Source organism: Lissotriton vulgaris, chromosome 9 (assembly GCF_964263255.1).
Source record: "Lissotriton vulgaris chromosome 9, aLisVul1.2, whole genome shotgun sequence".
NCBI classification, from domain to species: domain Eukaryota; kingdom Metazoa; phylum Chordata; class Amphibia; order Caudata; family Salamandridae; genus Lissotriton; species Lissotriton vulgaris.
In genome coordinates, this window is record NC_141697.1 from 1,142,909,065 (window position 1) to 1,142,935,634 (window position 26,570).

At 40.9% G+C, this 26,570-nt stretch overlaps 1 protein-coding gene across 1 annotated transcript in view; it reads left to right on the plus strand.

The window, feature by feature from the left end:
- Positions 1-26,570, plus strand: part of SFMBT1 (Scm like with four mbt domains 1) — a 433,177-nt gene that overhangs the window by 299,315 nt on the left and 107,292 nt on the right. The window contains exons 7-11 of the mRNA XM_086939186.1: positions 3,246-3,492; positions 3,613-3,710; positions 7,609-7,710; positions 17,789-17,939; positions 20,109-20,191. Coding sequence (XP_086795312.1) covers positions 3,246-3,492; positions 3,613-3,710; positions 7,609-7,710; positions 17,789-17,939; positions 20,109-20,191 — 681 coding nt within the window. The remainder of the gene's footprint in view (positions 1-3,245; positions 3,493-3,612; positions 3,711-7,608; positions 7,711-17,788; positions 17,940-20,108; positions 20,192-26,570) is intronic.

Sequence of the window (26,570 nt, forward strand, 5' to 3'; positions counted from 1 at the left end):
ATGTAGTATTGATAGTAAAATACTGCTCTCTGGAGTATTTAATATTTTCAAAAGACTTTGATTTAAATGTGGCAATCATGTTCTACAATATGCTATGAGGCTGTTGATTTATGATGATGTCAAACGCGAAGATGTTAATTAATGTGTGCACTATTTTACTTTATATTGGAGAATATGTGATACGTAACCAGTTATGCAAAAGTAATATTTCCAATGATATTTCGAATGCATGTATTCAAATGCCAATAGTGTGTATATGGAACTTGCACACTATGCGGCAGTGGGCCATATGTTTCCATGAGATTATACTCCACTCCAAGATGGCCACGATAATAGGGTCTTGAGTCCTTCGTTTATTTTTATCACTTATCACGTGGAACTTTATTTATTTATTTATTTATTGTTTGAACACTGGTAATGGAACCACCCGTGACCAAGGCGAGTGTTTTCGCCGAAACGCGTTGGGTTTATTCCGTTTTTGTCATTACAAAGCTGCATTTAAGAAAATAAACTTATCTGGAATGCGCATAATGGACTGGGTGTGATCATTGTTCATCGCGGAGAGTGCATTCGCGTAGCGGTGGCTACGCGCTGTGAAACTGAATATGTATATATATATATATGTGTGTATATGTAAGAAGTTAAACTGCAACATCCTGAAAAGTAGCAAGTTGGTTTTGATTCATCCTCTTCACACTACCTCTCTTCTAAATCATTACCAATTGTGACCATATTTTTTTAGATTAAAGCTTATTTTGTGGAATATTTGTGTGAGAGATTGGTTTATTATTTGGGGTGGGTCACTACACACTTTAAGGAATAATCACAATTCTTGTCCGATTGATCCCTTAAGGTCACTAAATGAACCTGAGCTCAACCCTTTGTTGGCTGTGGCAGGCTTTACTTAAGACAATGTATAAAGTATTTATGCAGGACTAAAAAAGTAATAAAGTAAAATGCAAAACAATAAAACATTTTAAACTGAAATAGAAAAAATAGAGCACAACGTAATAAATGAAATGACACTAACATGACAACAATGCAATAAAGGGACCTAGAGGTATGATTGTTTTAAAGTTTTAAGTAGAAATAGCTACAAATACATCAAAAGAAACATTGATAGTAAATTGTCGCCATAGACCGGGACCTAGGTGCAATTTGAGACTGACAGCAGTTGAGCGTAGGTCAGATACACTAATGAGGTTTGTCCTGGGCAAAGATTTTACCTTCCGACCTGGGGCCTGATTGAGCTATCGGCGTATGGGTTACTTTGACACAAAGCCGAAATATAAATCCAATAATTTCCTATGGGATTTAGATTTTAGCGAATAGGATATCCATCCACATTGTGACGGACTAACCTGTCCGTCAATGTCTAAATCCAGCCCTTAGTCTTTTAAGGCCCATTCCACCACAGGAGTATACTTCTAAAGTGTCCAGTGATCTCTGAGAAGACAGTTAGAAATTCACAGGGTGTCAGGAAGAGGCCAACAGCAGAGTCCGGTTCAGGGCCAGTAGCCCCCGGTCAGCTGGGCACTTCCAGAAAAGGCCTTTTGCAGCGTATCTCCATGTAGCCACACAGGAGGTCAGCCAACGGACCCCACATCTTTGTCCTGGGTACCAGCAGGTATAGTCCTTCAGGGCTCCACTCAGGTCTCAGACAGTTGGTCATTTCAGCTTCTAATCTTTTGCAGGTCTAGAAAGTGTCCTGAAGTGGGTTCCTGGTGATGCCACATTTATGCCTGTCACAAGCTAGTGGGTAGGGTAACTCTTGGCTCCTCCCTAACTAATGAGGTAAACACTCTTGGGTATCCACCTTTTCAGTAGTTCATGTTTGCTTTACTGCCCACAGGCCCAAAAGGCATATGGCCAAAAATGCATATGGCCCAAAATGCATGTGTCAGGGCGTTTTCAGGATGGCAACAGTCTCCTGCCACACTAAACATGGGTTATGATGGTTGGGGGTGTGTATGGGGAGTGTACTATGGTAATCCTTTTGTCCTCCCTCACCTAACACTAAAATCCCGTTTGGAGAAGGTACTGTACTAATAACAAACACAGAGACAGAAGTCGGGCAAGACAAAAGGAGAGTGAATACACAAGAATTAAGTTGCCATCCTGACTTACATATTAATTTTATCGTACTTGTTTGACCCAAAAGTAATTTATGCACTTTAAAATATTAATCTTAGAGACAGTAAATAATTTTTCACTGGTATATTTTTCTCTAATAATTAGACAAGGATTTCCTTTAGAACATTGAAATCTTTTGTACATTATATTTACTTTAAGAAAATCTATCCGTAGTAATATAACAAAGTGAATTTCTTAACCAGAATAGACAGTCCACCGGTTCTTCAAGATTTCCCATCCTTTGCAATCATTTCCTTTCTTTCGCACATTCCATTTCTACCAAAAAGGTGACAGTGTTGAAGGGACAAGTCAGTCTTCTCTCCTTCACAATTTCATTAAGCATTTCTTGCTTGTTAATATTTGTTTGTGCTTTATGCCCTTTCCCGCCTACAACCTCCTTCTCACTTCCTCCTAAAAATATAAATGTCACCAATAATACTGAAAACAATCACATCTAAATAGATCAAAAAAAGGATGTCAAGAGGTCACAATTTACATATCTTATGTAATTTGTTATGCAAATTGGCGCATATTGTTCACCTTTTGTCCCAAAGTGAAGATAATGAAGATTGAAAAACACATATGCTCACTACGTAAACACATACCTTATTATTGCCAACCTTACTAGAAATATAATGGTATTACAGACCTAAAAACTAAAGCTGGGGCACACAAAAGTTTGGTGGTAATGCTTGCACACTTTTGTAACCCAAGCTATCCCTACACTTAGACATAGGTAGTGCCTCTTCTTGCAGTATTGTCAGTATACCATCTTTGTTAAGTACCTTACTCTCATTATGACAAATGATACAGAATCAGCCCCAAAACACACAAAAAACCTAGTACTGTTTTTGATTATTAATGAATGAAGCAGCTACTTGCTATTGTTTCCATGACAGTTAGTGGTGTAAATGAGGACTTTACACAGTTTCCTTTTTTGTGTGCTGCTTAGCCTCAGTTATTTGCTTCAGGCCATTCTTTTTTCAAAGGATTAATATCATCTGCAAAGTACTGCCAACTGTAAAGACAAAAATATTGTATTGCAGTTGTTTGGCTTCTAAAGATTCTGTCTTACTGTTGCCTTTCAATCTCCCCTTTCTCTGAATGTACAGCCTCACAGAGGAAAGAACCCACTGGATCTCGTTGCCCCAGGCTCAAGGTTGGAACTTCAGGATGCCAGGGATTGTCTAGGAGCCTGGTTGGTTACTGTAGTAGACAATATTGGTGGCCGGCTGAAGCTGCAGTTTGAGGGATTGGCAGATCCTGAGCCGTTTAACGAGTGGTTCTATTACTTGGATCCTTTTCTCCATGAAGTTGGTTGGGCAACTCAACAGGGCTATGAACTTCGACCCCCACTAGGTACTTGTTTACCACAATTTGTTGTCTTGCATGAAATGTGTCTTTAGCACATTATACATATTATAATCCTGCATTTTGTTAGACTGAGTTTTATGCATTTTTATTTATTTATTTCCATAGCTGTGCGGGAGTTAAAGAATGCAACGGAATGGCAGAAGTCTCTGGCCAAATTAAAAGATGAGGAGGAATTGTTGCCAGTGCCTGCAGATCTGTTTAAGGTAAATGTGTCACATACATAAACACACACGCTCAACCTAACGTCTCTGAAGTGAAAGTGTTTCATATGCATTACCACCAGTACCATGGTAGCAATGCTTGAGGTCTCTTTGCATCAAAAAGATCCAAGTGTTCAACCAGTGAACCATTATCACAATACCAAACCCTCCACCTCCTACATAAAAGAAATGTTTTGGATACTACTAAATCTTCCACCACTTTCTACGTGCTGCACTCCCTGTTCTGCTTCCTGCTCCTCTTATATCCAGTCCTGTTCAGCCAATCTCCATTCTTTCTTCTACTTTGTCCAGTCACAGTTTGTGTTGTTGTGTTCCTTCATTCTGTCTCGCGACGTTCTCCGTTTTCTGCGCAGCGCCACTTTCCATCTCCTATGTTTCTTCTCCTTACTTCACTTCTGTTCCTTTGCCTCTCCATTGCGTCATCCATCTGGTCTCATTATTTGTCCTTGCTATCCTGCGCTTACCATAATCACAGGAGACTTATTACATTCCTGTTTGCCATCTGTCACTTTGCCCTTCTCTTTCTTACCCTGCCCATCTGCATGTATGTATATATGTTTCTGATGGATACTTCTAACTGCACATTCCTTAAAATATTCCCAAGTTCTACACTGGATTTGGAGATTTTCTCTGCTGTTACTAGGTTGTGCCATGTGGCTCTGTGTTGGCCTTGTTCTGCCACAGAAGTGATGAAGTGGAGCTGCATGTAAGTGTCACCACTCCACCTTTTTCCTTTTTTGTACACCTTCAAATGCACAACCAGAGCTTTCCACCTGTCGTCCACACCAGCCTCGGCACCAAAAACATCCTTGGTGTCGAAACCATGGGCAAAATCAACTTTGGCATTAAAGTCTCATACTCTCAATGTCGAAGAGTGACCCATCCTTGAAAGGTTACAGAAGAGCTGGATGTGATACAATGCAAAATTGTCATCCACGCGTAAACCAGGAAGATTGCGGCCTCTGATAAAACATTACCCCAATAGCGATTTTCAGAGGACGCTCCACCACAGGATGGCCCTTCAAAAAGTCCCAGAGACATTCCTCCTCCGCCTTCTCCATCTCCTCCGCCTCTTCCATCTTCATCTCCACCTCCATCTCTCATGCACCTGCCACAAAGGTCCCCATATTCCTATTTAGAAACGACAGCCCTAGCCCAAGATCTTATTTACCAGTGGAAGATTTTGCACCCGTGTACCAAGGTGTGTCTGGTGACCTAAGGAGGAGTATGATGTGGACCCCTCTACAGACCCAGACTTGAAACACATACCTGTTAGGACCTCACCACCCGATGCCACAAATGGATACCATAGTATCATTCTGCATGCTCCCACCTACCACAAGGTGGAGGGGTTTCCTTCTAGGGTTCCTTTCTAAGTCAGAGTGATCTTTCCAATATTTCCCTATGCTCAAAGGCTTGGTTAAGTCTGCTCTTGATATTTTGAAAGAGCCAGTAAAACAATATAAGCCACTTCCATCAGATCCACTCTACATCGACGCCATGCCCCTCCAGATTCTGTAGTGGTGACCACTGCTAGGAAGTGGGTAGCAGATCAGGTTACTGAGGATGCTCGACCTTCTGATAAGGACAGTAAGCTCATAGATGCTGCAGGTATACTAGTAGGGATAGAGGTGGCAACACACTGGCGCATTGTAACTCAGTGGCCCTCCTCTCTAGATATAGCAGGGCTTGGTGGGAAGAAAGGGAGGGGCTCTTGCCTCACCTCCCAGACAAGTACCGTAAGCATTAGATGTGCCTTGGATACAGCAGATACTGCTGCCAGGGGTCTAAACGCTTCCATCATCTTTCAGTGCAATTTCTGGCTCAGAGTGTCTGGTTTCAAGCCTGAAAGCAGCAGCACCTTGTAAAAATGCTGTTCGACTGGGAGAACCTTTTCAAACCGTAGGTGGACATAATGCATGAAAAAATAAAAAAAAGACACAGAGTTGGCATCAGCCATCGGTGCCTTGCAGGCAGACTCCTTCTGGTAGAGTGTCCTTTTGCAAACACCACTAAAGAGGAGGTTCAAAAAACACACCTCCCTGGTCTCTCAGACTCATACCAAGTACGCCAGCAGGGTTATCAGCAGCAAGCAGGTAGAGGCTTTTCAAGAGGCTCCTTTAGGGTTAACAACTTAAAGGGCCATGGTAGAGGCACACCCACCATGGGAAGCCTCCACTTCCAAAAACAGACATACCCAGCATCCCCTTTGAACACACGACACATGTCTCAGGAAGATTTCAGGGATTTCTTCCCTGTTTAGAATAGAATACCCAGGACAAATGAGTTACCACGGTGCCAAGGGTTTTCACAAAATGTCTAGCAGTTGTAGCTGCTCTTTTAAGAAGAGCAGGAATGAATGTATTTCCTTACCTTGATGATTGGCCAATAAAGTATTTGAGCAGACAAACATGCCTGGTCAACACTAAGGTTGCAGTCTCCCTCTTTCACACTCTAGGTTTCACAATAAATGCCACAAAATCCCACTTGGACCCTCTTCTGAATCCGACCCTTCCTAGAGTCGGTCCTCAACTGAAGAGTGATAAGCCTTCCCAGTCCACAAAGAATGCAAGATTCCCGGCAGGTTCCCTTTTTCAGCCACTCAGTCGCATCCCACTTCGCACTGTTATGCACTTGGTAGGCATGATGGCGTCTTGCATTGCGATAGTGCCCCAATCACAACTTCATATGCATCCGGTTAAGCACAGGGTCATATGGAAGAGCTGGTGTTGATAAGGGCAGCACCAATCACTCTCTGCAGTGGTGGAACAGCAGGCCCTTTCTACACCCAATTCCATATGTGGCCATTACCACAGATGAATCGCTAACCGGGGGCACTTCTGAACAGGATGAAGGTGCAAGGTCTGTGGCTATCTTGGCTCAGGTGTTACCAGTCTCCACAACTTGTAATCAGGCTTATGAATAGCTATACACCTTTCCTGGCTTGCAACATGTGTCATGGCTACCTTAGCTTTCCATAAAAGTTGAGATATTTTTATATGTTTCTGGTTATCGCACCCTTACACAGGGTTATAAGTAGAGCATAAATAAGAGGCAATAGCTATATCACACTCATAAGGTAGTTAATGTTTTTCTGGATCTCTTAGAAATGTAGAATCATGCTTTTTTATGGTTTCAACTTGAATATAGATTAAAGTTCCAGCTAAGAGACGACAAAAGTTCATGATTTCATCGAAAAGCTTAAAAATTGTGTTTTTGGAATCAGTTACTTTCTAGTATGGGTGAAGTGTTTCAATAGACTTGGCATTTTGACTGATTGATTTAACTGCAAAATGCTATTGATTGAGTGCATTAATTCTACTAGTGTTCATACAGTTCTCTGGACTCAAACTATTTTGCATAGTTAGTGCTACAGAAAGGCATTGTAATAAAAACATATAGTTTTATTGTCCATTTGGGTACGTCTGGCTTTTCATTCCAATGGCGCCAATAACGGAATTGTGAAATCCATGGAAACAGTGTAGGTCTCTTACCTTTCACCCGGAGGTGTAAACTAATCTCCAGGTTAACCTTCGGCTTGAAATAAGGAATTGCTGAAGGGATTGGACCCAATCTTACTGATTTTCCTGGTATTATATAATTTCTAAGTGAATCCAATGGGTCCAACTCATATGGGCGAGATGTTCCTCACTCTTGAAATTATTGGTACCCCGGTATTGGTAACTCCAGGGATGGAAATATTTATCCAGTTGACTGAACATCTCAGAATGACGGCCTAAGGGTCTTTCTATCTTTTTATCAAAATGTCCAAAATGAATGGATGACAATAGGAACTCAAGAATGTTTACACAAACACTAACAGCAAACCGGAGTCAGGTGTAATGACATGTCCTTGTTTGTGTCCATTGTGTATTTTCAGGATAAACCTGTGATCAGCAAGCATTCGTTTTCTGTTGGCATGAAGTTAGAGGCCGTGGATCCATCAGCCCCTTTTTCCATCTGTCCTGCTACTATTGCCAAGGTAATCAAAGTTGGCCTCCTACAGTTTTGTATTGCATCATGTTTCTGGAATGCGCATTCTCACAAATTACATTTTTAGTTTCCTCAGTCATATTTAAGATGCAGTTGCTGTCTTAGCCAACCGCTCTAAGCAACGACTAGAGCACAAGATGTATGTACTTAAGGTACCAATATTTGATCTTAGTCACCAATTAAAAACCGGCATTGAGAAAGACAATAGGCTGAAATTTTGTATTTTGCATTCCAATAGAGAGAAGCATCATACAAGTGCACCCTCGTCACACAAACATGCATATGTTGACAAATAACTTTTCATTTTCGCTTTCCCTTTCTCTTTGTTAAACTCAACAGAAATGTATTTGCAATTGAAATGGATGTTGTGAAAATCACCTCCACCGTAACACTGAATTAATATTAGGGAAATGTAAACTTTTTCTAGAATCGTTAGTGTAATAATTGTAAGTCTATACCCCCACATACACTGCATAATGTACCACTTTGCTCCGTAAAAGCCATGCCTAACTGAATTCATTTGTTTTCTTTTACGTACTGTTTCATGCTTTTGTGAATCGGCCCTAAACATATAACTTTCCATTAGTAATTTTATGTTTGAGGCATATGAGCTGCAGATTACACACTGTGCAGAGGACGCCACCTAGTGTTGGGCCCGAATGTTTGCAGTTTGTTTTTGTTCTAAAAAGTTCTTTGGAAGCCAGGAGATAGGTGACTCCTCCTTTGGACCACATTGTGCAAGGGCATCGGCTCCGTCCTCAGATAGTTTTTTTCCGCCATCGGGCTTGGATGTGTTTCCTGCGCTCCGGTTTGGAACCGATTTTCCTTTAGCGCGCAATCCTCACCCAGTTTGACGGTATTGTTTCGATTGCGCTTCCCATCAACTCGATTCTTCACCACTTCGAAGTCTTCGATTCCGGTCATCGACAAAGGTCTTCGGGCCTACCTGGGCCTTACTCTCTGGCTCATGGAAAGGACGCCATTCAAGAAGTGTCCTCAATGTGGTTCGAAGTTTCCCCACACCGATCTACATGAGGTGTGTAACCTTTGCCTCTCACCGGAGCACGAGGCCTAAGACTGATCCGCTTGTGCCTCCTTCTGCTCCAAGAAGACGATTCGGGACCGACGAGCTCGAAGATCCATGGCTCGCTAGTCAGCTTCAATCCCGGACGACATGTTTCATGAGGGTGTCGACGTGCCAGAACACCAACGGGCCGAAGAAAGTGCCAGCTCCTCTGATGCCAGAGACTCAGATGTCGAGGACATCACTCCAGCTCAACGGGTCGTGAGTAAGAACGTCGACCCCGACCCTTCCTCAACAACCTCTAAAAAGGTTTCGGTCACTCCCTCACCTTCGTGCCCGGGTGCACACCGAGAGACTGCTTCCCATGCCCTGCCTTCGGGCTCAGCAAAGAAGCCTACTAAGCCGTCAGGCGGCTCGGGCTCGAGTCAGCCTATTTCCTGTGTCGATCCTATACCGACACTGAAGAAGAAGCCATCTTCCTCATCCATGCCGATCGCTGCTTCAACACCCAAGCACTCTGCGCCGAAGACTGGCACCGGCTCATCGATGTCAAAACCACACTCGGAGCCGAGTAAAAAACTGCCTAAAGGTCCCGACTCACATGCTTCGGAGCCGAAAAAACAACCGGAATCAAAAAACACGTTCCGGTTAAAGACACTTCAAAAAGTCACAGTTCTAAGCCGAAAGACCGCCAACCTAGTTGGTGCCGAAAAAAAAACTCCGGAACCGAAAACTTCGACACCGAAGGATCTGCCCTCCACAGAAGAGCTTTTTACACCAGTGCCCACTCAAAAGACTCCTGTAAAGGATCCTAAGACTGGCCAACTAACTCTTAGTTCCAAGAAGAGACCACTAGAGGCGTCTGCAACTCCTCCTCCTCCAAAGAAGAAGAGAGACATTGCAACCTCTCCATTAAGGGTCCCTTCTCCACCACCTCCCCATACTATTCCTCCTCCTGAAACTCCTCCACCACATCATTCGCCCACACCATCCACTGATCCAGATGATAATGTAGATACAGACTCTGATGACACAGGTGGGGGTGCACACAACCCTGTAGGGACCAATAGTCCCCCTCAGTCACCTAATCCATGGGATGATTATAACACCCCTGATGTGCCTTATGTCCCTCAAGACGATGTATATCCTTCCAGGCCCTCCTCACCGGAGGACACTGTAGGTTTTAGCCTATTAGTCCAGGGAGCTGCCCGATACCATGGGGTTGACTTGCACACTGTGGAGGAAGATTTCTTATTGGACACTTTTGACACTACACAAAGGTCCACTGCCATTTTGCCAATGCTTAAGGGGGTCATTAAGCACGCAACAGAGGTATTTAAAGATCCTGTCAGGGCTCAAGTCCTCAACCCTCGCATTGAGAAGAAATACAAAGCTGCCCCTACAGATCCAGTTTACATTAGAGGTCCAGCACCGCTAGATTCCTTAGTAGTATCTAATGCACGTAAACGTGCTAATTCACAAACATCAGGTGAGGCCTCACCACCAGATAAGGAATCTAAACTCCTTGACGACTCCGGTAAGCGCACAGCGTCACAGGCAGCTAACATATGGTGCATTGCCAATACTTAAGCGCTATTGGCAAGATATGACAGGGCACATTATGATGAACTAGAATCCATAATGCAGCATCTTCAAGATAAATATGAGAACAAGGCCAATGAACTCATACAGGAAGGTAACAATATCACCAACACTTCCATTCGTTGTGCCCTAGATGCTGCAGACACTGCCTCAAGGGAAATTAATACCAGTGTCCTTTTGCATAGGCATGCCTGGCTATGCATTTCAGGTTTCAAACCTGAAGTGCAGAATTCCATCCTCAATCAGCCATTTGATGAGAAACACCTATTTGGCTTTTATGTCGATGTATCTTTAGAGAAAATGAAAAAAGACACCGACATTGATAAATCTATGGGAGCCTTGCAATTGCAAGCTCCCAGACGTTCTTTTCATCGCTCATCATATAGAGGCAACACAAGAGGCTACTCCTCCGACAGCCCCTCTACTTCCTATAAGGCCCCTAGCCCATCTACATTCACTAAGGGCTACCAAAGAGGAGGTTATAGGGGTAACAACAACAAAGGCAGAGGCAAAACCAACAACTCCCGCTCTGCCTCCACCCCTGCCCAATGACTTTCCTCCACCCCCCCACCCCCCCTCCCCCCCACCATTCCACTCCTGTCGGTGGAAGACAACAACAATTCCTTCCTGCCTGGACCAACATCACATCAGAGAGGTGGGTTCAACAAATTATACAATCAGGTTACTGTCTAGAACTAACATCTACCCTCCCAAACATAAGCCCCAAACAGCGTCCAATGTCACAAGAGCATCTATCCCTGCTAAAGCAAGAAGTAATATCTCTGCTAGAAAAAAGTGCAATAGAACCAGTTCCTCTGCACCAACAAAACAAGGGAGTCTACTCCCTATACTTTCTTATCCCAAAAAAAGGACGGCTCTCAAAGGCCTTTTCTAGTCCTCAGACCTCTAAACATATACACGTAGTCAGACCATTTTCACAAGGTCACACTCCAGCAAGTCCTTCCTCTTCTGTTACAAAACAACTTCCTGGCTACTCTAGATCTCAAGGACGCACACTTCCACATTCCCATTCACAAAGTTCACAGGAAGTATCTCAGATTTGTAATAGACGGGCAGCACTATCAATTCAAAGTACGCCCATTCGGAGTCACAACAGCACCAAGAGTATTCACCAAGTGCCTAGCAGTAGTGGCAGCACATTTACTAAGACAGCACATCCATGTCTTCCCATGGCTCGACGACTGGCTCATAAAAGCCAGCTTATACAACCAGTGTGTGGAACACATTCATGCCACTATCCAACTGCTTCACAACTTGAGGTTCACAATAAACCACACCAAGTCCCATCTGCAACCATCCAAAGTACAACAGCACCTCGATGCCACAATAAACACCTAGACAGCGCTAGCTTATCCCACTCCAGTAAGGCTAGCCAGCATGCAAGCTCTTCTCACAAAGTTTCAGCCACAACACTCCCTGCCAGCACAAGTGTTCATGCAGCTCATAGGGATGATGGCCTCTTGCATTTTCATAGTGCCCCATGCAAGACTTCAAATGCGTCCTCTCCAAGAGTGCTTATCACGTCAATGGAACCAGGCTCAAGGTCAATTAACAGACCTAGTGTTGGTAGACGGTCGGACTCCTCGCTCTCTGCAGTGGTGGAACACCAAAAACCTTTCCAAAGGGCGACCGTTCCTAGAGCCAGTTCCTCAAATAATCTTGACACTGAACGCATCGCTCTCTGGCTTGGGAGCCCACCTACTGCAACACACCATGCAAGGCAGGTGGACACCGCAACACAAGTTACTCCATATCAATCACCTGGAGTTACTAGCCATATTCCTAGCACTGAAAGCTTTCCAAAAGCAAGTATCAAACAAAGCTGTGTTAGTCTGCACGGACAACATGACAGCCATGTATTACATACAGAAACAGGGCGGAGCACACTCCCTGCAACTCTCTCAACTAGCACAGAACATATGGCGATGGGCTATACCTCAAAACATATTCCTCTTAGCCCAGCATGTTCCAGGAGTACAAAATACCATAGCAGATCTGTTAAGTCGTCAGACACAGACCCACGAGTGGGAACTTCATCCGCAAGTTCTTCAACCATTCTTTCATATGTGGGGGCAACCTCAGATAGACCTCTTAGCCACCCACGAAAACGCCAAATGCCCAAGCTTTGCCTCCAGATATCCACACCCACTGTCCAAAGGCAATGCTATATGGATGAACTGGTCAGGCAGATTTGCGTACGCTTTTCCACCTCTGCCACTCATGCCTCTAGTAGTACGCAAACTACAGCAGCATTCTCAAACCCTCATCTTAGTTGCTCCAACGTGGGCCAGACAGCCATGGTACACCACACTGTTACAACTGTCTGTAGTACCACACCAAAAACTATACCTACCTCCACGCCTTTTAACACAGAAACGTGGAGAGATCAGTCACCCGGACCCAGCTCAGTTCAACCTTGCGATCTGGCTCCTGAAATCCTAGAATTTGGATATCTTAACACCATCGATGCTAGTGTTATTTTCCTCCTGTGCTGAGCTTTTGGTTTTCCCATTGTTCATGACGAGCTCAGCTCGTCATGAGTGTATGAGAGGTTATATCATGACGAGCTGAGCTCGTCATGAGTGTCGAAGGAGTTAACCTTCCTCCAGACTGCATGAATGTCATGAAGGAAGCTAGACGTCCAACCACTAGAGCATGCTATGCAGCTAAGTGGAAATGCTTTGTAATATATTGTCACAACAACAATATTAATCCCCTAGACGTATCTATTCAACACATCATAGAATACTTACTACACCTCCAAAGATGTAACTTAGCCTACACGTCTATTAGACTGCATCTTGCTGCCATAGCATCATTTCTTCAAAACAGAATGCATCTATCTCTGTTCAGAGTGCCTGCTATTAAAAGCTTTCATGGACGGCCTAAAAAGGATAATTCCTCCGAGAGTACCACCTTCACCAGTGTGGAATTTAAACATTGTTCTCACCCGGCTAATGGACCTCCCTTCGAACCTTTACATAAATGTGAACTACAATTTTTATCATGGAAGGTTGCGTTCCTAGTTGCTATTACTTCGCTATGAAAAGTTAGCGAACTACAAGCACTAACTATTCATTTCTTGCAATTGCATCACAATAAGGTTGTTTTCCGTACTAATCCAAAATTCCTTCCCAAAGTCATTTCTCCCTTTCCACCTCAATCAATCTGTACAAGTGCCCGTTTTCTTATTGCAGCCACAGACAGTAGCAGAAAGAGCTCTTCATACTCTAGATGTCAAAAGAGCATTGTTATACTACTTTGAGAGAACACAGCCCTTTCGTAAGACCAAACAACTTTTTGTATCTTTCTCACCACCACACAAAGGCAACCCTATATCAAAATCTGGGTTAGTTAGATGGATTGTCAAATGCATACAGATTTGCTACCACAAAGCTAAACGTACGTTATCTATTCCTCCTAAAGCCCATGAAAAATAGGGGCTTCAATGGCATTCTTAAGGAACATCCCCTAGATGACATCTGCAGAGCAGCTACATGGTCTACACCGCACACATTCACAAAACACTATTGTGTAGAGGTGCAAACTAAACAACAAGCTAATGTGGGCCAGACTGTTCTCAAAACACTATTTCAAACTACTGCAACAGATAGGGGTGGTCGCCGCTAAAAGTGGGTACTGCTATACAATCTATTCACAGTGTGTAATCTGCATCTCATATGCCTCGAACGGAAAATGCTACTTACCAGTATGCATCTGTTCTTGGCTGTAGAGCTGAAGAGTTACACAGGACCACCACCTCCCAGGCTACCCTTATCTGTTCCAGTATTATCTTAATTAGATACAGCTTACATGGACAAACTTCTTTTTCTTGCAAAGCTCCATCATTTCCCTAATGTCTTAAAACAATCTGAGGATGGAGCCGATGCCTATGCGCAATGTGGTCCAAAAGTGGAGTCTGCACTCTCGTGACTTCCAAAGAACTTTTCAGGACAAAAACAAACTGCAAACATCCGGACCCAACACTAGGTGGCGATCTATGCACAGTGTGTAACTCTGCAGCTCTACATGCCAAGAACAGACGCATTCTGGTACGTAGCATTTTCCTTACACCTATTGTATATAAATAGTCCCATTTTAGATGTTGTGAGACCAATTCACAAAGACATGTTTGAGCACTTCAAGAGTACCACGTAATGTACTCCCAAATTTCATTGTGGCTATGTCCCATTGTGTTGGAGCTGTGTCAAATCTCCGCACTGAACACTGTGAGAGCAATTGAAATGTATTTTCCTGTGAGGTGGGAGAGGGTAGAATCTTAAAGCAGTTCTCATAAGTTCCCATTGCACATGTGCTCAGTCTTTCAAAGACAGAACTGAATTAAAGTCTCCTTATGATAACACTGGCCTCAATTTGGTAATTGTGCAGGTGATAAGAGATGCAAATAAGATACAAATTTTAAAATCTGCTGTGGGGAACACCAAGCTAGCCAGCCTACCAATAAGCTTAGGGAGCACTCAAGGAAAGTAAAAGCACCCCACTTCCAGAGAATGTCAAGTCCCATTATGAAGTTGTCTGGAAGTGTACATGTTGCAGCATCTCTATGTGATTGTCACCATATTTGTGCCTGTGAGGTGTCCCGTTTTTTTTCTTTTTGTGCCCTCAAACTCATTCTGTCTGCGATGGTGATCTCCCGCTTGGACTATGGCAACGCCTTGTATAATGGTGTCCCCGCCTACCATCTTCGGAGAATTCAACTAGTGCAGAATCAGGCAGCCCGACTTGTTTATAATCTGTCCAAGTCCCATCATGTTACCCCGCTGCTCAAAGCTCTGCACTGGTTGCCTATCCGGGAGCGTGCCTTGTTTAAGATGGGTTGTATCACCTTCCAGGCAAGGGCAGGGACAGCCCCTCACTTTATCTCTTCTGAGATCAAGGCATACTGTCCTAGCAGAGAGTTTCGTTCCTCTTCACAATCTTTTTTGGTTGTCCCTTGTTTCAAGAAGAAGAGGTCAGGTGGCGCAAAATTCTCTACGCTTGCGCCTACCTTTTGGAATGCCCTTCCTCCCTCCCTTAGATTCTCCACCCATTACTCAGAATTCCGCAAATCCTTAAAAACATTTTTTCTTCACGGATTTCAAGTCCTGAGGTAGAGAAGCAGGTTTTTAAAAACCTTTTGGTTTCTCTGAAGGCGGAGAGGCTACAGCAGGCTCCTGGGGACCTTTCTGAGTAGAAATCACCTCAGCACTTAACCCCACTTTCTCCTTTACACCTCGATGATGAGATTTTATGGGACCAGACCTATCGGAGATCTTTTGAGTTTATTTTGAAGGAGGTTCAGTAGAGGTTGAAGGGGATGACCTACCCCTTTTTATTGATCTCCTTGAAGAGGAAGCCGAAGAAGAATACTCATCATCACTGGAAACAACCTCCTTCCTCGATTTTCATTTTTTGTAGCCAGGTCAAAAGACGTCCTTCCCTGTCCCTCAAAGTTTTTGTAGAGCAGGTCCTGCAGATTTTACACTCTGTAGCCTTGTGGTCTGAGTACAAGCAATAAATGCAATCTGTATGCTTATCATCTACATAGAGACGCTTTTTAGAGCAAGTAGCACAAGCCTTGAATAAAGCTTTCTTTTCCTCATCAGACATTCTCCCAAGAAAACAGGTTGTTTTAAAGTAGTAGAAGAAAAACTGAGCAAAGCCCAGTGGAGACTCCCTCAGCACAACGTGCGGTAGAAAATCTGAGGCTCTCAGGCTCTCTCAGGAAGGTTCCAAGGGGTGAGGCTCTTCTGATTGGTTGTTGCAGAAAGTTTGGTCTCTTTTACAAAAAGAGATTGATAGGCTACAAAATGAGATGAGGCCTAGGCCTAGTTTTCTCTTTTGTACCTATTACTATGGTATTTTTTATTTTACCGAGGCTCCCACTCCGACGACGGGGAATGATACAAAGCATGGGAATCTATGAAAGTTACCAATACTGGGGAACCAAAGTTACAGGTAAGTAACTTGTTTTCTTTTCGTGGCCTCCTGATGATTTTCGGTGATTTTCGCTCAAGTTTTTTTCTTTCCTCTCTGGAAATCTTCCAAGATTCTTTTGTAGCTTCTTTCGTAGCTTCTCTGGTGTACATCCAGACATGAACATGGCGATTACACCCAGGAACATCCGGGGCACCGTGTGTCATGTCTCACAGGGAATGGACTTGAAATAGTGGTTGACAACGCCCACACGGGAATAAAAAAAAGAGATCAGAACAAGACATGATTCCACATCGAACAACTAGATTGCAGAGTAAATGTACAGCATGTGAACCCAGAAAACTGTTCAGGCTTCAAAACTACTCCTACTAGTAAGCTGTGGCGCTCCTCCACTAATGTGGAAGAGCGTAGCCGCACTGCCTTTAGCAGTGGAAAAAAAGGAAAAATAAAATGATGCTAACTCACGTTATTATCTTATTATCATTTTATTTATTCCTACTGCTGCGTCTCCACGCAGTGGATCTGCTCTCCTCTCAGAGCTGGGGGAGGAGTGGTGGGCACTCTCGGGCCGGCAAAACATTCATGCACACTTTGCATGTTCTCCATGGAGGCTGCATTACAGCCTACGTGGAGAACATGCCTAGGCTCCCATTCCCTGGCTGAGCGCTGAACCACGGTGCTCAGACTAATTACAAAGATGCATTGCAGCATTGTGGTTGGCCATGGGGAGTCTGGAATCCTGGGTGCTTCCTGCTTCCTGCTTCAACAGAAGAAGCCAGGAAGAGGATGGAGGAGAAGCGGCGGCCAGCCGGCAGGTATGTTATTTTTTTTTTTTTTTAACACTCCCATCCCCCCCACTGCTGCGTCCCGGGAGCAGCCGCCACTGCTAGTTAGTAACCATTTCGTTATAGTTACTTTTAAACGTTCCACAGTTTGAGGACTGATTGTTTTGAACCACTTGATTGTTTTTCTCTGTAACCATTTAAATTGTGTAAATGTGAAATTAGATTTATATGGAGAGGATATGAATTGTACGCTTGAAATCATATAACTTTGCCTTTTAAATTTGTGTTTGCAACTGCTTAGGTTAATCTATAACAGCATATGTGACATTCTTTGTGTTGCTCAGTCTCGCCCCACTAAAATGGGACACATGGTTCCGACAGTGTTTCTCTTCTTTTTTTTATACTTATCCTCTGTCTCTAGATCACCTGCTTCTTACATCTTAATCTTGATTGTTGTGAAGATTCTAAATAGTTACGAGACTATTGCTCAAAGAGAGAGAGTGAAAAACATGACTTATGTATGTTAATGGTTATTAAGTATTTTTTCGGCAGCTACAAATTAACAAAATGTAGCACATATGCTCAGGTAAAGCTATCACACTTGCTGTTCCCATACAACCGTTCAGACTGGGAAATAAAATGAAGCCTAACCTGCAATCAAGAAAAAAATTAATTTGCATTGTCTCACCTTTTCACAGGTGCTTGATGATAAATATGTCTTAGTTGAAATCGATGACCTGCGCCCAGAACCACGCAAAAAGCAGACCTTTGTGTGTCACCACAACAGTGCCGGAATTCTTCCTGTGCAATGGAGTCTGAAGAACGGCCTGCACCTCAGTGCACCCCCTGGTACGTGCCTTTGGTTTTTACCATATTGCAAGTGGTTCCTGTTGATTTGAATGTCACTGTTCTTGATGTCAACGATTTAGTTATGATAGCAGTAGAAAACGTATTTATTTTTCATGTGCAGTATTTGCCATGGATCTCTATAAAGATGTAGATAGAGGAAGATTCCATAACCATCATAGCAGAATATGATGAAAAAAATAAAATATTACAGTATTTCAGATTTTGACCCAGAGTATGACCGGGAAAAACAAAAAAGGGAGGGAAAAAATGAGGAAAGAAACTATAGGAAAACCCTGATAAGGGGAGGAAGTTGGGATGAAAAAGTACCTGCATGAAAGAGATAAAGAGACAGGTAGTGTATTAAGGTATAACAAGGGACATGATCTGCAGTTATGATTAAGCATCCTTGGTGCTTTTACACGAGTATTAGACAATGCTGGCTACAAGCTGAAGAGAAAAAAGTAAGCTCCTGAACTCATGGCATATTAAAGGGACATTATGATTTTTAACAATCTTTTTGCATGTTTTTTACCCTGACCTATAATGCCTGTGGTCCTCAACATTGCAGAGTACTGCAAGCACAGATTTACAATTATTATCTTTTAACATGTGTTGTTTTTTTTTGTTCTATGCATGAAAATATGTTTTCTCTATTTAGGTTTCCATTCCCTCACGTCCTTTTAAAATAAGTCCTGTGCTATATTTTCAGACACACTTACACCTGTTTCATACAGGTGTGAGTTTAGAATTGCATTGAAATGTAGCAATGTTTGCGCTTACCCACTGAAAGCATATTTATTGTAGGTTTAGCCTGCTTACAACACTCCTGCCACTTAACTGTCTTTTCTGGTTCATAAACTGTGAAATCCCTCTTAAACTAATGCTTTGTTTATTAAGTCAGGGAAACACTTCAATAAATTAAGCCAGAGGTTTTGAGTTTGTGGGTGTATAAACAGTTCTTACTCTAAATTGCCATGGCAACAACCAAGTCCACAACTTTATGCATTACTTATCAATGCAAAACAATCTTCACATCAGTCAGCTGTTATTGAAATGAACATATTTAAAAAATATGTAGATGAGGATCTGGATTTCAGGTGATTAGTTGTCAATTTTCTGTGTCAAAGTCATATGTCGATGCAGGAAACTACGATTTATGAATTGTACCCACATATCGCTTCATCTTTACATAACATAACATGTTAGCGCACGTTCACCCTTAGGCATTTTGGCGCTGAATAGCAGATGTTTATTGTTACCCAACTCATTGGTATTTTATCGACCTCAGATGGATGAAAGGTTGAGTGGACCCTCTGGACTTTGAACCTGTGACCAAGAGGTTGAACACAGGCCCCTGCAGTGGATGCATTAGCCCACTGAGCCACCAGACCTGGCTCTTTACAATGATGAGGCAATGTTAAGAACCATGTCAATTGATGTTGTCATTTATTTATGTGGAGATTTCAGTAACACCTATAATTATATGTATATTTCGAAGACGATTTGAAATGTTAAATGGTTAATTGAACGCACACTAATCAGAATGAAATATTATTAGTAAACATACACATGAAATTGGGGTCATCCATTTTTTGCATAGTTTACAAAATTCCATAAAAAATATGCAACCACTTGCAAACCTCATGTATCCAAAAAAATCTGTTCAAACAGAACACATCTTCAAGGATGAAAGGTATAGCCCGCCATAGCTGGCTATACCAGCTATTAAAGGTCCGCTCCAGCATTAAAGGCCGAAGGCGAGGGACTTTAACAAGGGAGTGGGAATTTAATAGCCGGTGTAACCCAGCTTTGAAGGGCTATAAGGCTATTAGACCATTCTGCCACTAGAGGGCAGAATGTTCTAACAAATTAAACAAAGGCCTCTTCGAGTTCGAGGGGTTTTAAATCCCCTCGGGCTCCCAGAGGCCTTTGTGGAAACAACATTAGAATCTTGCTTTGCTGGACTTTACCGGCCCGTAGAAGCACGGAGCACTCCACTGTCTTCAATGGAGTGCTCCACATTCAAATGTTCTAATTATTCTTGTGGTTAACATTTCAGACGTATGCCTCTAATGTAGTGTATTTTCTACAAACCACTGAACAATTTTAATGTGCTTACCCCAACAGCTCAGTATGAGTATCCTAATGTTCAATGTTTCCCCTGTACAGGGTATGTTGGACAGGATTTTGACTGGGCAGATTACCTCAAACAGTGTGGCGCAGAGGCTGCTCCTCAGAGCTGCTTTCCTTCTGTAAGTATCATAATGTTAAATTATAATGATAATCTTTCTTTGGTTGAAATTCTTGACCTGATGCTCCATCACCATCCCTCCAGGCCATTAAGGGCACGCAGTTTTATATGATAGCTTAATGCATTCATGGGATTGTACTTTTGTTTGCCTTCCATTGAACCAATTAGAGTTAGACTAATATAGTTGAAATAATTGATTTGTAGATGAAAAGTTCAGAACAGGAAACAATGTCTGTAATGTCATGGAGTGAGATTGTCTCTCTCCGATATAGCTAGACTTTGGCACATGTAATTCAAACTACTGGGTGCAAAATTTGTCTCTACAAATATGTAGTAAGTCAGAGCTGAAAAAAAGCTTAGGACCTACCCCTTCAAAACGGATAATACTATTGCTTCTTTCTATAGGTGTTTTCGGAAAGAATAACTTGTATTTTGTAGATTAAATAGCCACAGATATTACCATATTTGAGTTATAATCTGTACAGTGTTTAGTCTGTATTTTTTTCAGATGTGAGCTGTGATTGTTCGCTGTTAAAATTGAGGCTGGGGAAAAGTTTTTTCCCTATATGTTGTATGGCTTTCTTGACCAATCAATAAGCACTTATCATAACATTTTGAAAACCACGTGTAAACTACGCAGGTTTTATACATAGGAATATTAATTTTTCCTTCTGTTCCTAACTGCAGTGTTACACTGTTTTAAATGAAACATTGCCCTACCAGATTTTAAGACCTGTTTAATTGCTCTCAATCTTGGATTGGCTTTTTAGTATTTGCATGGCATGATGTACTTGATTTGCTCCAAAAGCATGAAGATATTTGGTGTACAGTTACAGCAATCATAAAATAAGAATAAAGAATTCAGACTGGTTGAAACAAATCACAAGCAATGATTTAGGCAAAAGAGGCTCAATTTAAGATTGCCCATGCAGATAAAAAATTGTCTGAAAACTACATTGAGTGTACTCACCTGTCCCAAAAATAAGCATCATAGAAACTGATAGACACTGTTTGGTTCTCTTGTAACTGATGTATGAGTAGTGCAGAGAACACAATCCCCATAGTCTCTTTTTTGTACAAATATTATGCCATACATACATCACCCTAATGAATATTATGTTTCAGTAGGGTGAATTTCAGAACAACAAAGCAGGTTTTCGATAACGTTTAGAAAATAACTTTCGATGGTAGTGAATTTAAATGGCTAAATACTTTTTGTACTTCCAAAAAGTAGAGCACATTGTTGCCTAAGAATCAAGGGTGTGCCTCGGTGATTGAATTAATATTTATTTGCTTGCCATCTTAAACATAATTGTTGTAGATAGGTTGTATCAAATTGTACTTAGGGACCTAACCGTGAATGGTGTTGAAGTGCTCGGATTGACACAGGGAAAGAGATGGCTATGTTGCAATATAGCTGAGAGAGATAAACCGTGAAAGAAGGATGAGGAGTATCTCAATATTGCACGACCATTTAAGGGATACTGTAATGGTCCATAGAGAAGTAACCGATATTAGACTTATGAAGAGTGTGTTCTAATGTTGTAGTGACTTTTTAGGACTTACAGTGTGTTTTAGGGCGCAGTGAAATTATGTTAGAACTGTGGTCAAATGGAGGAGCCAAGGTTTTTTAGTGAGTTGGACTTCATACTCTTATGGCCGTGGTGTGGATCTAAGTGACGAAAGTTCATCCACCTATACAGCAGCTGCACTTTTGTTAATGAAAATAATGAACAGGCCGCCATGTTTGTTCAGCCCGCTTGGCATTTCTTTCAACAAAATCCAACTCTGAGGGTCAGTTTTTATAAATTAAAAAACCTCTAGTGCCCTGATGCACTGGGTGATTTCTCCCTGCACCTGGGTTTATTGTGGGTTTCCCTTGCCTGGCAATGGTGGTGCAAGGCAAGGGAAGCGAGTGACAGTCACCGCACCTTAAATAGTTGCGGGTGATGTGACCTGGCAGTCCAGTTGCAGATGGCAAACCGAAAAACACTGAAATTGACCAGTTGTATGCATTTGACCAAATTATAGCTTGCACCACTATGGATTTCAGGCATCATATTAAGCAGCGCATCACAGGGGTGGAGGTTATACTCATGTCAGTTATGTATAATGGGTGAATTGCAGTGTTTTGGAGTATTTAAACTTTATTTTTGTTTATTTTTAGAATATCTAAAAATAACTCCACTTTAACCTTTGTTTTTTTTCCAGTGACTTTGTAAGGTTTTAATAATGTACGTTTTTACGCATTCCATTACAACGTGGTCATTACAACAACCGAGTTGTAACAACGTTTGCTATTACTCAGTACAACAGTAGGGAAGATGTTGGTTTTAAATCCAACACCTTCTGACCCCTAGAGCAAGTAGTTGTTCTGACTTGCGGAGTAATGCAATGCGTTGGAACAAAACGGGGGTTGGTGCTGGATGTTGAAAAAGTATAATTTACTATTCCAACTCCAATCTGTGCAACAGTAGGGAAGGTGTTGGATTTTAAATCCAACACCTTCTGACCCCTAGAGCAAGTAGTTGTTCTGACTGGATCACTGACATAATATCGAATACAAAAAAATAGAATTTCCAAAATATCGATGAAAAAATATACAATGCAAAAATATCGAATTCCTATCTACAAACAGGTAAGTACAAAAATATCGAATCAAAAATATCTTTAAAAAATATATATAGTTAGTCAAAATATCGGCTTTTTAAAAATGTCTTAAAAGTGATTTAAAATTATTGAAATAATAAATATAATTAACTAAAACATACTTAAAAATGCTTAAATAACCTTAAAATTATTAAATAATTAATTTGTTATAAAAAACATACAATTTTATATATATATATATATATATATATATATATATATATATATATATATATATATTAACGTAATATTAATAAGAAATATACAATATTTTTACCATAGGGTAGCGGGAGGGTAACATTTACTATTACCACTCCAGTGAGTTCAACAGTAGGGAAAACGTTAGATAGCGTAGGGGTAAAAATTACTATTTCCACTCCAGTGAGTGCAACAGTAGGGAAAGCGTTGGATAGTGTAGGGGTAAAAATTACTATTCCCACTCCAGTGAGTGCAACAGTAGGGAAAGCGTTGGATAGTGTAGGGGTAAAAATTACTATTCTCACTACAGTGAGTGCAACAGTAGGGAAAGCATTGGATAATGGGAGGGTAAAAATTACTATTCCTACTCCAGTGAGTGCAACAGTAGGGAAAGCGTTGGATAGCGTAGGGGTGACAGTTACTATTCCCATTCCAGAGAGTGCAACAGTAGGGAAAGCGTTGGATAGCGTAGGGGTAAAAATTACTATTCCCACTCCAGAGAGTGCAACAGTAGGGAAAGCGTTGGGTAGTGGGAGGGTAAAAATTACTATTCCCACTCCAGTGAGTGCAACAGTAGGGAAAGCGTTGGATAGTGGAGGGTAAAAATTACTATTCCCACTCCAGAGAGTGCAACAGTAGGGAAAGCGTTGGATAGCGTAGGGGTGACAGTTACTATTCCCATTACAGAGAGTGCAACAGGAGGGATAGCGTAGGGGTAAAAATTACTATTCCCACTCCAGAGAGTGCAACAGTAGGGAAAGCGTTGGATAGTGTAGGGGTAAACAATACTATTCCCAATCCAGAGAGTGCAACAGGGAAAGCGTTGGATAGCCTAGGGGTAAAAATTACTATTTCACACTAGTGAGTTTAACAGTAGGGAAAGTAATGATTTAATATATTAATAAAAATAAATTAAATATCAATACTAATAAAAAATAAATTAAATATTATTACTAATAAAAAATAAATTGAAATTAATTACCAATTTATTATGTAATCAATTAAAATTACAAATACATATTAGTTATTACAATTAATTACCTATTCATAATCAATTAACAACTAATTAATTTCAATAACAAAAACTAATATTAACAATTAATACCAATTAATAATTAGTTAACAGTAAAATAATTATCAATACACAAAAAGTATTTTTAATATCTAATTAATTACAATTAAATTACTTCCCTCCCTATTCCCCTATAAACCCACAATCTGCTACAGAAAATAAATTAATACAATTATCGTAATTATCAATTAATGGATTATTACAAATTATTTACCAATTACTAAAAATGAATTAACAATTAACAATTAATTAACAATCAATACCAATAAATAAATAAAAATTATTTACTTAATTACAATTAAATTACTTCCCACCCTATTCCCCTATAAACCCACAACCCACTACGGAAAATAAATTAATAAAATTAACATAATTATCAATTAATCCATTAATAAAAATTAATTACCAATTAAAAATTAATTAACAATTCAAAATGAATACCAATAAATAAATAAAAATATTTAATTAATTACAATTAAATTACTTCCCACCCTATTCCCCTATAAACCCACAACCCGCTACAGAACTAAAACGCAAAATTAAATTGCAAATAATTAGTAATTTCTTAAAATTAATATTTCATTTAATATAATTACATTACTTCCCACCCTATTCCCCAATAACCCACAACCCGCTACAGAATTAAATTACGCAAAAATTAAATAACATAAAATTCATTACTTAAAATAAATTAGCAAAAAATATTATACACTTACACTAACATACAAAACACTTTAAAAAATTTGATTTAATAAAAAATTCGATATATTTTAATACTTATATTATATATTTTGACTTTCTATATTTTGAAAATCAATATTATATTACTTACCTTCAATTCAATATTTTTCACCACTTTATTCTGTCCATTCGATATTTTGTCCATTCTATATTTTGACTTCGATATTATGGCTATATGTCTAGCTACCGTTTTGACTTGCGGTGTAATGCAATGCATTGGAACAACACGGTTGTTGTAATAACTGCATTGTTATGGCCTGCTGTGTTCTAGTTTCGGGGTAAATGATATTTACCACCCTCACCACATTTGATTGTCACTCCCTCATTTAACCACTGCCTCATTTAGCCACCTTTTAGCTCACCAGCAGTTGTGATAAAACTAGGGTTTAGGCAAGTTGTGTTCCATTAATTTAAATGGTATTGAACATACGCACTTTCAAGAGAACAGCTTTTCGTGTGTTGCCAGTGTATCTGTTGCTAGGCTTCCTTTAATTGAAATAAAGAGAGGCAGAATACATTCTTTATTCACCTCTTCTCCTTACGGTATCTGTAACACAAGACAGTAGCCTTCCCCTCAATCTCTGGAGTGCCAGTCTTTGGATCTGACCAGTAATAAAATGTGATCGCATTCAGGCCGTATTTTAAACTATTTTTTATCTACATATATGCCTTTTCAGTCAAAAGTGCAGTTAAACCATAACTACCCAGTGATACCTCCCTCTGTGAAATAAACAAATAAAGATAGATTGCAGGTAGAGGTAAAGGTGGATAGGTAACTAAGTAGATAGATTAGCCCGTGCAAAATCACTTCCTGTTATCACTACATGTGACAATGTAATAGCCGAAACCCTTTACTTCTCATTGTCATTTAGCCCTGGGCCTATGCATGATGTATTTCTGGTCTGAAGAACTGCGGTGTATATAAAAGCTAACTGTTATTCTTTAAGTAGTTACAAGGGCAATGTTAAGAGTAATACACTTGCTAACTATAAGATAGGGTAATATGTGATATGTACACATAAAATGCATCTGCCACACTGCTCTGAATTATCCCTATATCAGATGCATTACATGTTTTAATATAGTTCAGTTTTGATTGTTCCCTGTTTATATCGATTAAAGAATTGAGTTTTAACTATGGATTACGTGGCAGTAACAATAAATTAATACTATTGACTGGAGTACATACAGCTGTTGGGCAGGTAGGTGAACAGAAACAGTGCTACTATTTGGAATTCAGCTTTGAGCAATTGACATTTTAGTGTTGGTAGTTTTTGATTCTTTGCTTATACTCATAGACTTGATTGAGCCTCCATGCAGATCAGCATCAAGTAAAGGCTTTATTTCAAACCTGACATGTACATTAGCCATTGATAATAGTGTTATCAAAGCCTGATTTCATCCAAAGGAGTGTGAATAGCAGGAAGACACCAGGAGAATGCAATACCATTCATGCCCAAGAATAGCATTGTTGGGCACAGTACCTTGCCGACCACAATAATGAAGAAAGAAGAGAAGGGTGAGGATAATGCCGAGGATGTGGTGATGGGCAGAAGTTAGGAACTAAGGGGCCCATTAGGATGACGGGCAGACTTTGTCCGCCCGTCATCCTGTTGTGTCGGGACCGCCCGCCATAAGGGCGGGGGTCCTGTTGGGGGCATTAGGATGCGCCCGCCACAGTGGCGCATCCTGTATCGTCAGCATTGTGGCGGGCGCAATG